General features: G+C 44.6%; 1 protein-coding gene across 3 annotated transcripts in view; it reads left to right on the top strand.

Annotated features, from left to right (window-relative positions):
• Nucleotides 1-12,529, top strand: part of plekhn1 (pleckstrin homology domain containing, family N member 1) — a 55,500-nt gene that overhangs the window by 26,266 nt on the left and 16,705 nt on the right. For 2 of the 3 annotated variants that reach the window (XR_010016071.1, XM_063033055.1), the window contains exons 9-14: nt 3,262-3,342; nt 4,977-5,055; nt 5,646-5,800; nt 7,431-7,664; nt 8,935-9,156; nt 11,595-11,828. Coding sequence is in view for 2 of the 3 variants with exons in the window: in XM_063033055.1 (XP_062889125.1) it covers nt 3,262-3,342; nt 4,977-5,055; nt 5,646-5,800; nt 7,431-7,664; nt 8,935-9,156; nt 11,595-11,828 (1,005 nt within the window). In the remaining variant the exon portion in view is untranslated. The remainder of the gene's footprint in view (nt 1-3,261; nt 3,343-4,976; nt 5,056-5,645; nt 5,801-7,430; nt 7,665-8,934; nt 9,157-11,594; nt 11,829-12,529) is intronic. The other variant, XM_063033056.1, reaches the window with a different exon arrangement.

Raw genomic sequence — 12,529 nt, 5'->3', positions numbered from 1 at the left:
GGTCGCTTTCCATGGTGCATCGATTAAAGTTGGTGAGGGTTGATGAAGACATGCCGACTTTCCTGAGGCTCCTGAGGAAGTAGGGACGCTGGTGAGCTTTCTTGGCCGTGACGTCTAGCTGGTTGGATCAGGACAGGCAATTGGTGATGCCGACTCTGAGGAACTTGAAGCTCTCCACCTTCTCAAGCTCAACACCACTGGTGTCAGAGTCAGAGTCGGGTTTGCTGTCACTGACATACATCATGACATGTTGTCATGCGGTAGCAGGGCAGTGCAGTACATTAAAGAACTAAAACAACAGTAAGAAATATATAAAGATAAACAATTAGTGCAAAATGGGAGCAAAAATTGTGAAGTAGTGTACACACGAGGAAATCTGCAGATGCTGGAATTTCAAGCAACACACATAAAAGTTGCTGGTGAACGCAGCAGGCCAGGCAGCATCTGTTGGAAGAGGTACAGTCGACGTTACGGTAGCCTCCAACGTGATGGCATGAACATTGACTTCTCAAACTTCCGCTAATTCCCCACCTCCCCCTCGTACCCCATCCGTTATTTATTTATATACACATTCTTTTTCTCTCTGTCCTTTTTCTCCCTCTGTCCCTCTCACTATACCCCTTGCCCATCCTTTGGGTTTTTTTCCACCCCTCCCCCTTTTCTTTCTCCCTGGGGCTCTTGTCCCATGATCCTCTCATATCCCTTTTGCCTATCACCTGTCCAGCTCTTGGCTCCATCCCTCCCCCTCCTGTCTTCTATCAATTCGGATCTCCCCCTCCCCCTCCCACTTTCAAATCTCTTACTCACTCTTCCTTCAGTTAGTCCTGACGAAGGGTTTCGGCTCGAAACGTCATCTGTACCTCTTCCTAGAGATGCTGCCTGGCCTGCTGCGTTCACCAGCAACTTTGATGAAGTAGTGTACGTTGGTTTATTGTCCATTCAGAAATCTGGTGGTGGAGGGAAGGAGCAGTTCCCAAAACATTGGGTGTGTGTCCTCAGGCCCCTGTATCACCTCCCTACGGTAGCAATGAGGAGGGGGCACGTCCTAGGTGATAGGGGTCCTCAGTGATGGGCGCTGCCCTTTTGAGGCATCACCTTCCAAGATGACCTGGATGGTGGGGGAAGCTGGTGCCCATGATGGAGCTGGCTGAAGTTGCAATGCTCTGCTGCCTTTTCTGTTCCTGTGCAGTGGCCCCTCCATACCAGACGCTGATACAGCCAGTTAGAATGCTCTCCACGGTACATCTGCAGAAATTTGCTAGACAGGAGCATGTACACCACCCCCGCTTCCTGAAGCCAGTGACCACATCTTTTGCTTTGATGACAATTTTGAGAGATGGGGGTGTGATGGGATGCCTTTCCTCCTGAGTTGGGAAGAGGTGGGGTGCTTTTCCTCCTGAAATGATTCAGAGTTTCCTCTAGCCTGCAGAGATCCCGGGAATATGCAGCATACGGTGGTGTGGCAACTCAGTTATTAAACAAGTATCCCGATATTGGGAGTATTGTTTTGCATACGTAAGATCAAATCACATCACAACAGCTGAGGGATTCATGTGTTTCTAATTCAGGAGTTACCAATCTAGCATCCTCGGATCCCTTGGTTAATGGTAGGGGTCCATGGTATAAAAAAGGTTGGTAACCCCTGCTCTGATTGGTAAGTCTGGAAGAAGAACTAGTGGTCATAAAACATCCAGACATATCTGGTTCCAGAGGGGAAATCGGCTGGTCTATACGTGACTCCAGGTCCATAGCACAATAGTTGCCTTGTAATTACCCTCTGAAGTGGCCCAACAAGTCATTTAGGGTAATGAGGGGTAGGTTTGCGATTCAGGATTGAAGTATATTTATCACATGTACATGGAAACGTACAGTGAATGTGTCGAACACAGCTGAGAATGTGCTGGGAGCAGCCCACGACTCTTACCCCACATTCCAGTGCCACGTGGCATGCCCAGGGTGCTCAGCAGAACAGAGGACATGACAAAACAGAGCGTTACAAGCAACAAGTTCAGCAAAACAAACCCAGTTCCTCCCTCCCATCCACACACACAAACAGTCCTCTAACCACTGAACATCGATTTCGCTAACTTCCATTAATTACTCTCCCTTTCCCCTTCTCTCTTCTTCCACTTCCATTCTGATTCCCCTCTCACCTCTTCTCTTCTCCTCCCCTGCCTATCACCTCTTCCTTCCCTTTTTCCCTTGGTCCACTCTCCTCTCCTATTAGATTCCTTCTTCTTCAACCCTTTACGTTTTATATGTATCCCCTCCCAGCTTTTCACTCCATCCCCCCTCCCCTACTCACCTTCCTCCCCCCCTCACCTGGTTTCACCTTTCACCTTCCAGCTTGTACTCCTTCCCCTCCCCCATCTTCTTATTCTGGGTTCTTCCCTGCCCCCCCCGCCCTTCCTTTCCTATCTGAAGAAGGGGCTCAGCCCAAAACGTCGATTCTTTATTCTTTTCCACAGAGGCTGCCTGACCTGCTGAGTTCCTCCAGCACTTTGTGTGTGCGTGTAACCCCAGGACAGGCTGCTTTCCTCAGCCTCCAGCCTCCAGAGAACGTAGACACGGGCTCTCAGACGTTGGGCTTCAACTTTCCTGGTGACTTGCAGAGATTCTCAATAACAAAATTTGCAGTTGCAGATACACGCAATAAATTCTGGGCCTTGCTGCTGTTGTCTACAAGTCAGGGTATAGTATGTGCCTGTTTTACGCCCAGCGGCCTCTTTGAGGTCACGGTCTTCTGCTGCTGCAACCCGTCCACTTCGAGGTTCAACGTTTTGTGTGTTCAGAGATGTTCGTCTGCACACCACTGTTGTAATGTGTGGTATTTGAGGTACTGTCACCTTCTTGTCAGATTGAACCCATCTGACCTCTCTCACTAAAGGCATTTTCACCCACAGAACTGGAGCTCATTGGATGACTTTTGGTTTTTTTTTGCACCATTCTCTGTAAATTCTAGAGATTATTGTGTGTGAAGATCCCAGGAGATCAGCAGTTTCTGAATAGTCAAACCACCTCGTCTGGCACCGACTATTATTCCACAGTCAAAGTCACTTAGATCACATTTCTTCCCCACTTTAATGTTTGCTCTGAACAACAACTGAACCTCTTGACCATGTCTGCATGCTTGTATGGATTGAGTTGCTGCTATTTGATTGGCTGCTTGGATATTTGCATTAATAAGTAGGTGTACCTAATATAGTAGCCACTGGGTGTAGATTCCTAATGAATTCACGCTGAGCGCTACTGTCTCCACAGGAGAAGCATGACCGCCTCTTGGTTCTCTTCCCAACTACGCTTCTCATCCTAATGCAAGTCGACTACTCCCTGGTTTACAAGGTAAACAGTGCTTTTGTCTTGCCAGTAATTGAATACTCTTCCCTTTCTGCAACCGTACAGTCACATTTATTCGAAGAAGATGGCTTGAAGTCCACTGTTAAAAAGATTACCCCTTATTAATAATGATCTGTTAGGCAGAGAGAGAATCTGCACTTATAGTCAAGTACCTTTACTGTCTCAACTAAAAAGTGTGTGTGAATTTGTGCAATTGGGTACCTGTGTGCACACCTACTAACTTTCCCTGACCCTCCATGAACAGTCCAAGAATATTACCTGGGAAAGGGGTCTACATTCCAACAAGGGTTCCTTCACATCCAGAATAGTTGGTCTCCAGAGAGTTGTCGCTGCTTTGCATTTGAAGCTCCTTCCTTTTAAACTTCTTATCAGTTCAAATGTCACACTTCAATCTCATTGACTCGAGGTCGTCTGACTAACCTGTGTCACCTTATTGGTCCAAGCCAGCATCTATTTGCTGCCTCTACCTTAAGTGACAACTGGTAACTTATGGCCCTTGGTTGTAAATCCATTTCCGAGCAAGTAACCAGCTAGAATCACACAGGGCAGACGCACACCCCACCATTCATAAACCTGCATGTGATACAGTATCTCAGAAATAACTTCCGGTGGAAATGACCTCGAATCCAGCAGATTACCTCGTTCATCACTGTGCCTGCCATAAAACACTGATTCAGCCTGGAAGCTCCAGATCACAAACCAACAGCTTCCATTCCTTCAAACTCACGGCATGAACAAAGGCAATCTGTCTGCTTACTTCCACTATCCTTGATTTATTCGAGTTAGAAACTCGGTGGTAGTTTTGGATGTAAATTCTATCTCACTAACCCTCTCTTTTCAGGCATTGACGTTTATTTGAAGAATAAGTTCATCTGATTTAAGATGTGGCAGAATCCTCCAGCACAACTGATTCAGTTTCAGCTGTGGCTCAGTGTAAGATTTTCACTGATATAACAAAGTTGTGGGTCCACTCACCAGCTGGAGCTGATGACCCCTGGGCTGTCTGGTTGTACTGAGTGAGGGTAGCAGTTCCGAAGAGGGAGTGCTGAGGGTGGATTGTTCAAAGTACATATGTGACACCATACGTTACCCTAAGATTCGCTTTCTTGCAGGTTCTCACAGTAGAACCAAGAAATACAATAGAATCCGTGAAAAACTACACGCAGAGACTGATAAACAACCAGTCTGCAAAAGAAAACAAACTGTGCAAACATAAAAAAAAAAGATAATAAATAATCTAACCTCAGTGGAGAAAGCCTGCTTGTATTCACCATATCTGTATCCCTCATTATTTTATACGCCTCTGTCGAATCTCCCGTCATTCTCCAACGCTGCAGGGAAAAAAGTCCTAACCAATTCAGCCTTTCCTATAACTCAAGTAGAACCACACTCTCAAAACTTATCCTTTCTTGAAGAATTATACAATTATAACTCATGTGAGTGTGTTTACAACATCTTATAAATTTTCTCTATAATCTTTTAATCTTACTGGTATCTTTCCTGTAGGCAGTTGACCAGAACTGCACTCAGTACTCCAAATTTGACCTCACCAATGTATTATACAACTTTAACATAATAACCCATTTAATGCATTTATTCTTTTTGGTGTTTGCTTACAGGGGGAGCTTCCACTTAATGCTCTAACTATATCAGAACAAGATCCATCTGATAGCGATTCACGCACGCTGTTGATGGAAGGTAGGTGGAGTATCAATGTCCACATTGAACAATAACTTGTCTCATCATCAAATTGCAAAGCTGCTTTACAGAAGTCTAGTCAGGAGATATTGAACAGGCGAAGGATCAAGGATCAATTATTGGCGATACGTATTTACATACATTAGGGATTCTGTGGTACCGTATGCCAGCACTACAATCCACAGAGAAACGACATTCAGCTGTGGTAGAGCAGCGGTTAGTGCAGCGTTATTACAGCTCAGGGTGTTGGAGTTCTGGGCTCAATTCCGACGCCATCTGTGAGAAGTTTGTATGTGTGTGGGTTTCTTCCCACAGTCCAAAGATGTTCTGTTTCGTAGGTTAATCGGTCATTGTAAATGATCCTGTGACTAGTCTAGGGTTAAAATAGGTAGGTCACTGGGCTGTGTGGCACATTGGGTAGGAAGGACCTTGTTCTGTGCTGTATCTCTAAATTTAAAAAAAATATGAAACATTGACTCTTGTTTCTCCAGCATTTTGTGTGTGTTGCGCTGGATTTCCAGCACTTTCAGAATCTCCTGTGTTTATGATTCTCACATCTTCTCTGTCTTTACTGCTTCTTTGCATGCTAGGTAAAATGATCAATCAGATCGTGGTGTCCTGCCCCAGCAGATCTGTATACCAGAGCCTAATCCATCACCTCAGCTCTACAGGGGTCACGGTCCACAAATACTCCCTGGTCATTACAGAACGTGACGGCAAACACTCGTTGCAACGCAGAGAACAGGTAGTTACAGCTTATAATCCACGCAAAATGGTACAAAAATCCAACAGGGAGAATACCTCCTGTACCTAATAAAGTGAACACTGATGAATGTTTGTGGTCTTCTGCTGCTGTAGCCCATCCATTTCAAGGTTTGACGAGTTGTTGTTCAGAAATTCTCCTCTGCACATCACTGTTGTAATTGACACATTGGCCTTCATAAATCAATGTATTGAGATGGGATGTTGTGTTGAAGTTGTGTAAGACACTGGTGAGGCCTAATTTGAAGTATTGTGTGCGGTTTTGGTCACCTAGCTACAGGAAAGATGTAAATAAGATTGAAAGAGTGAAAAGAAAATTTACAAGGCTGTTACTGGGACTGGAAGACCTAAGTTTTCAGGAAGAGTTGAATAGGTTCGGATTTTATTCCCTAGGATGTAGAAGATTGAGGGGAGATTTGATAGAGGTACACAACATTATGAGGGGTATACAAAGGGTAAGTGCAAGCAGGCTTTTTCCACTGAGGTTGGGTGAGAATAAAACTGGAGGTCATGGATGAAGGTTGAAAGGTGAAAAGTGTAAAGGGAACATGAGGGGGAAACTTCTTCACTTAGAGGATGGTGAGTGTCTGGATGAACTGCCAGTGCAAGTGATGGATGCAGGGTCGATTTCAACACTTAGGAGAAATTTGGATAGGTGCATGTATGGGAGGGCATGGTCTGGGTGCAGTCTGATAGGACCAAACAAATTAATGGTTTGGCAAGGACTAGATGAGCCGAAGAGACTGTTTACGTGCTCTAGTGTTCTATGACTCTATGACCTTTTCTGCTGACCTGACGGTTCGCTGTAGCTTGAGAATATTGTGAGACGATGCTGCACCAAACCAGACAGTAATGGCTGACGTGGTGTGATATGATGGCAGTGTAAATTGCACCAATATATTCTGGGGAAGATGAAATTTCACCAACTACGGCAAGAAGTACGTGCACTGCAGACCCTTTAGTTAATGAAAGAGATGGGGTTCTCGCATATGAGGTGCTGTGAAATAATAACACCCAGGAGTCTGAATGTCAAAACGGAGCTAATGGTAGAGTTGTTGATGTTGATGCAATATAAATGGAAATTGGTGGGACAGTTCCAGCGATAGTTTCTGATGGTCCATAAGACCGTGAGACATGGGAGCAGAATTAGGTCATTTAGCCCAACAAGCCAGTTCCGCCATTCCATCGTGGCTGATTTATTATCCCTCTCAACCCCATTCTTCTGCTTTCTGCCCGTAACCTTTGACACCCTTACTAATCAAAACCCTATAAACCTCTGCTTTAAATGTACCCCAAAGATTTGGCCTCCACAGCCATCTGAGACCATAATTTCCACATATTCACCACCCAATGACTAAAGAAATTTCTCCTCATCTCTGTTCTAAATGGATGTCCCTCTATTCTGAAGCTTTGTTCTCTGGTCCTTGGGAAACAATCTCCCTACATCAACTCTCTCTAGGCCTTTCAATATTTGATAGGTTTCAATGAGATCCCCATTCATTCTTCTAAATTCCTGTGGGGACAGGCCCAGAGCCATCATACGCTCCTCATACATTAACCCTCTCATTCCTTTTCTTCAGCGTCTCACTGACTAAAATATTTTTCAATTTTAGCTTGTAAACAAGAGCGATCCTTTACTGGAAACACAAGGAGGAAAAGGAAGTCCAGGAGAAGTGTACGGAGTCTTCACCTTTCCCCAAAAGCCAATAGAAATGATCTCTGTGTCAGAGCATCTGCCCACAGTGATTGCCGAGACGGAACAACCCCTCTCCCCTGATTACACAGAGCCTTACACTCCTCCTCCATTGCGTTCCTCTGCGCCGGCTAATCATTTAAACCTTCCTTCAGTAAGTAAACATTACTACATTACGAGACCATCCCTGAAGGTTAGATAAGTGACTAAATCACATTTCAAATCTGCATCCACTCTACATTGCGAGCACAAAAATAATAACATATTGTTTCATGATACATTTCAACAAATTTTCTGAATTGGACTTCCCTCAATATGTTTTTCATTTTGTTAAAAAAGGTCATATATACACCACAAAAATGAAACAGAAGACCACAAGGGTTTCATTGCTTAACGGGTCCTAAATGAAGACATTACTTTATCCCACACACGTTGCTGAAGGAACGCAGCAGGTCAGGAGCATCTATGGAAAGGAGCAAGTCGATGTTTCAGGAAGAGATCCTTCATCTGGATCCTGATTATGATTCTGATGAAGGTTCTTGGCCTGAAAAGTTGACTGATTATTCCTTTCCATAGACGCTGCCTGACCTGCTGAGCTCCCCCAGCATTGTGTGTGTGTTTCTTTAGATTTCCCGCATCTGCAGAATCTTGTGCATTTATCATCACTTTGTAAATCAACAATGGATTTTTCACTAAGTCCTGGTGTGGAATTGATAGAACTGTTGGCATTTCGTTAACTCTGGCGCTTTATGGGCTGGGGTGGCTCACCTTGTGCCCAGTCCTCCTCCTTTTGCAGCCGGGCTTAGGACTGCCATGAAGGAGTTATCTCAAAGTTCAAAGTAAATTTGGTATCAAAGTATATATATGTCACCATATACAAGCCTGAGATTCATTTTCTTGCGGGGATTCATAGTAAATAGAAGAATCACAATAGAATTGTACACCCAACAGGATAGACAAACAATCAATGTGCAAAAGACAAATACAAAAGTGCAAACACAAAAAGAAAAATTAAATAACAAAAAATAAATGAGCACTAAGTATCGAGAACATGAGATAAAAAGTCCTTGAAAGCGAGTCCACAGGTTGTGGGAACATTTCAGTGATGGGCAGGTGAAGTTGAGTGAAGTTATCCCCTCTGGTTCAAGAGCCTGATGGTTGGGAGGTAATAACTGTTCCTGAACCTGTCGCTGTGGTGTGCCTCCTTCCTTATGGGAGCAGGGCCTTGCTGTTGGAGGTCCATGATGATGGATACTGCTTTCCTGCAATAGTACTCAGTGTAGATGTGTTCAATGGTGGTATGCCTATCTATTATCTATTAACATTATCTATTGCATTAGATGTGCTTAGTAACCTATTATATTAATCAGCTTAATGCCAGCTGTCCCATTAGATGCTAACGTGGAGTTCTGCATTCACTTCAGATTGTGAAGAAGCATAAATCCTCACCCCTCCCGGCCTGCCGGAACAGCGTGAAGGCCCCGGGCCGTAAGCTGCATTCTTTGTCCCAGCCTTCGCCCCTGTCCAGCAGCGTTTCCGAGAACCTGCTCGTTACTGGAAATCGCCTGTCGTTCGGCTACGCAGAGCCCTTTGCCGCTTTGAAGATGGAGGCAGCCCTTCCTGAGGACGTGCTATCTCATGGACAGGTAAGTTCAGAATCACCTACAGTGTCAGTAAGTGATGGAGAAGGCTTGAAGAGCGCAGTGTTCTACTCCTTACGCTGCTGGTCTATAAGGCATAGGAGCAGAATGAGGCCATTCAGCCTATCGAGAAGCCCTGCCATTCCAATATGTCTGATTTACTATCCTTCTCGACCCCATTCTCCTGCCTTCTCCCTTACTAACCTTTGGCACCCTGACTAATCAAGAACCTGTCAAGCTCCTCTTTAAATATACTCAATGATTTGGACTCCATATCTATCTGTAGCAATGAATTCCATGGATTCACCACCCACTGGTTAAAGAAATTCCTCCTCATTTCTGTTCTAAATGGAAGACTCTCAATTTTGAGGGTGTGGTCTCTGGTTCCAGACTCCCCTACCCCCCATCTTTTTTAAAATGGCCAAACATTTTAATTCCCATTCCCATTCCCATTCTTGTTCTGACGGGTCGGTCCATGGCCTCCTCTTATGCCAAGATGTGGCCACCCTCAGGGTGGAGGAGCAACACCTTATATTCCTTCTGGGTAGCTTCCAGCCTCATGGCATGAACATCAATCTCGATTTCTCATCCAGTAAACAAATTCCACCCCCTCCCCCTTCGTCTATTCCCCACTCTAACCTTTCACTTCTTCTCACCGGCCTATTGGCTGGCTGGTGGCTCAGTGAGATCAGTGCTGGTCTCCGGAGCGAAGGTTCCTGAGTTCGAATCCAGGTCGGGCCGCCCCCGAGCACGCTTTCCATCCGTGCCAGGTTGAGTGTCGAGCTAGCCACTCGGCCTCGTAAAAAATACAAGGGTCGAGTCAGGAACATTCATGACGTGACCCGGTTAATCCTGACACCACGTGCCAGACAAGAATGGCTGAATGTCTGGGGTGACGTGCTTAAAAAAAACCTGCCTATTACTTCCCCTCCTCCTTCCCTTTCTCCTATGGTCCACTCTCTTCTCCTATCAGATTCTTTCTTTGCCACCCCTTGACCTGTTCCACCCACGTGGCTCCACTGATCACCTTCCAGCTAGCCTCCCTCCCGGTACCCCCCCCCCCCATCTTTTTATTCTGGCGTCTTCCCCCTTCCTTCTCAGTCCTGAAGAAGGGTCTCGGCCCAAAACATTGACTGTTTATTCTTTTCCATAGACGCTGCCTGACCTGCTGAGTTCCTCCGGCATCTTGTGTATGTGTTGCTTTGGATTTCCAGCATCTGTAGACCTTATCATGATTATGACAATAACTCAACTTCAAATTTGAGCTTGCTGCAGCTTGTCATTCTGTGTGTCAGAATGCTCTCTAGCATACATTGCTAAATGTTGGCCAACGATATTTGGGGCAGATTAACTCTTCTTAGGCACCTCAGATAATATAATCACTGTTGTGCCTTCCCTCCTATCGAGCTTGTGTTGACAGACAACCTGTACCGAGATACAGTGGGCAGTTTTCTTTTTGTGAGTCTTCTGAACAGATCATGACAAACATAACTTAAGTCAAAACTTAAACACAAGAGATTCTGCAGATGCTGGAATTCCAAAGTAACAAACACAAAATGCTGGAGGAATTTTAGGTACTGCACTGTACTACTGCCACAAGAAAAAATAAATTTCATGACATATGTGAGTGATGATAAACCCGATTCTGATCTGGGTCTCTATTGTGGACTGAAAGTGGGAAGGGGTCAGGGAGAGGGGAATCATGGTTGGGAAAGGGGGAGGGAGTGGGAAGCACCGGAGAGACATTCTGTGATGATCAATAAACCAATTGTTTGGAATTAAATGACCTTGCCTGGTGTCTCAGGGCTGGGTGTGTCTGCACCCTCACCACCCCCTACCCCTGGCACTCCTTCTCTGACACCTGTCCCACACCCCTCCCACGGCACTCCACCCTTGCCATTCCCAACATCCTTTGCTCCCGCCAGATGTACAAACTTGCTCTCTGCTCCACGTTAACAAGTACAGTACTGTGCAAAAGTCAAGCACCCTCGCTATCTATACTGCATGTGCCGAGGACTTTTGCTCAGTACTGTATGTCACTATGTAATACCTTGAGATTCATTTTCTCGTGGATGTTCACAGCAAATGCAACAAAACACAATAAAATTAATGAAATTATGCCACAAGACGGACAAACAACTATTGTGCAAAGACAATAAACTGAATGAATACATAAAAACAACCAATCAGACGAATTTTAAAAAATATCAGAACATGAGATGAAGAGTCCTTGAAAATGAGTCCATAGGCTGTGGGAACTGTTCAGTGTTGGGGTGAGTAAAGTTATCCCCTCTGGTTCAAGAGCCTGATGGCTGAAGGGTGATAACTATTCCAAAACCTGGACTGTTCTGTTGCTTTCACTTTTGTACTTTGCAGTTTTTCGTGATACGGTGTAATAAACCTGGCTGCTGGGCTGACACAACTATTTTCTTCACTAATTTCAGACGGTCTCCACTCAGGATCCTTTAACGAACTGGGAACAGAGTACCAATCGGAGATCAGGATCCAATAACTCCAGGCCATCTCCTGTCACAACGCAACCAGGCAGCACTGGTGTTAATCATTGTTTGTCTAATGGTGGATGTCTCAACAACCCTCTGTCTCCCACCTACGCTGAACCATACCTGCCGTTAAGATTGCAGCCAGCACCCCCTGCAAAGGCAGTTTGGCTCCGAGAGGTAGGTGAAGCATTCCCTAATGTCAGAGTAGTGCTTGGTTATTTATACAATGCTTTGTACTTGAAGAAAGACGTGATGAAATTTCAGACGCTCAAGAATAATGCATTAACCCTGGGGAAGTTTAAGGTGACTAACTATGCTATTGGAAAATGGGTTGTACAGTATTAACCCTCATATGACATGAGCATGTTATTTTAGACTAAATCCTACAAACTTTTAGCAGATGGTCTCTGCAATATTCTAAAAATTTATCCAGCATATTTGTTACCTATGTATATTGTAGAATAATTCCCAATCTTGCTTTCAGCATCGTTTATGTTAACAACAAGCACAGTCTGAGGATCTACTTTTATTTAGAGAAAGAGCGTGGACCGGGCCCTTCCGGCCCAATGAGCAACTTATATAATCCGCGCTTAATCACGAGACAATTTAAAATGACCAATTAACCTACGAACCGGTACTTCCTACGTCTGTGTGAGGAAACCAGAGCACCTGGAGAAAACTCATATGTTCACAGGAAGATTGGATTAGATTATTAGATTAGATTAGATTACGAGGACACGCAGTCCTCTTTTATTGTCATTTACTAATGCATGCAGTAAGAAATGATACAATGTTTTTCCAGAATGATATCACAGAAACACATGACAAACCAAGACTAAAAAAACTGACAAAAACCACATAATTATAACATATAGTTA

This window comes from Mobula hypostoma, chromosome 25 (assembly GCF_963921235.1).
Source record: "Mobula hypostoma chromosome 25, sMobHyp1.1, whole genome shotgun sequence".
Taxonomy (NCBI): Eukaryota; Metazoa; Chordata; class Chondrichthyes; order Myliobatiformes; family Myliobatidae; genus Mobula; species Mobula hypostoma.
Note: the sequence above shows the minus strand (reverse complement) of the source record. Positions and strands in the feature narration are given on the sequence as shown.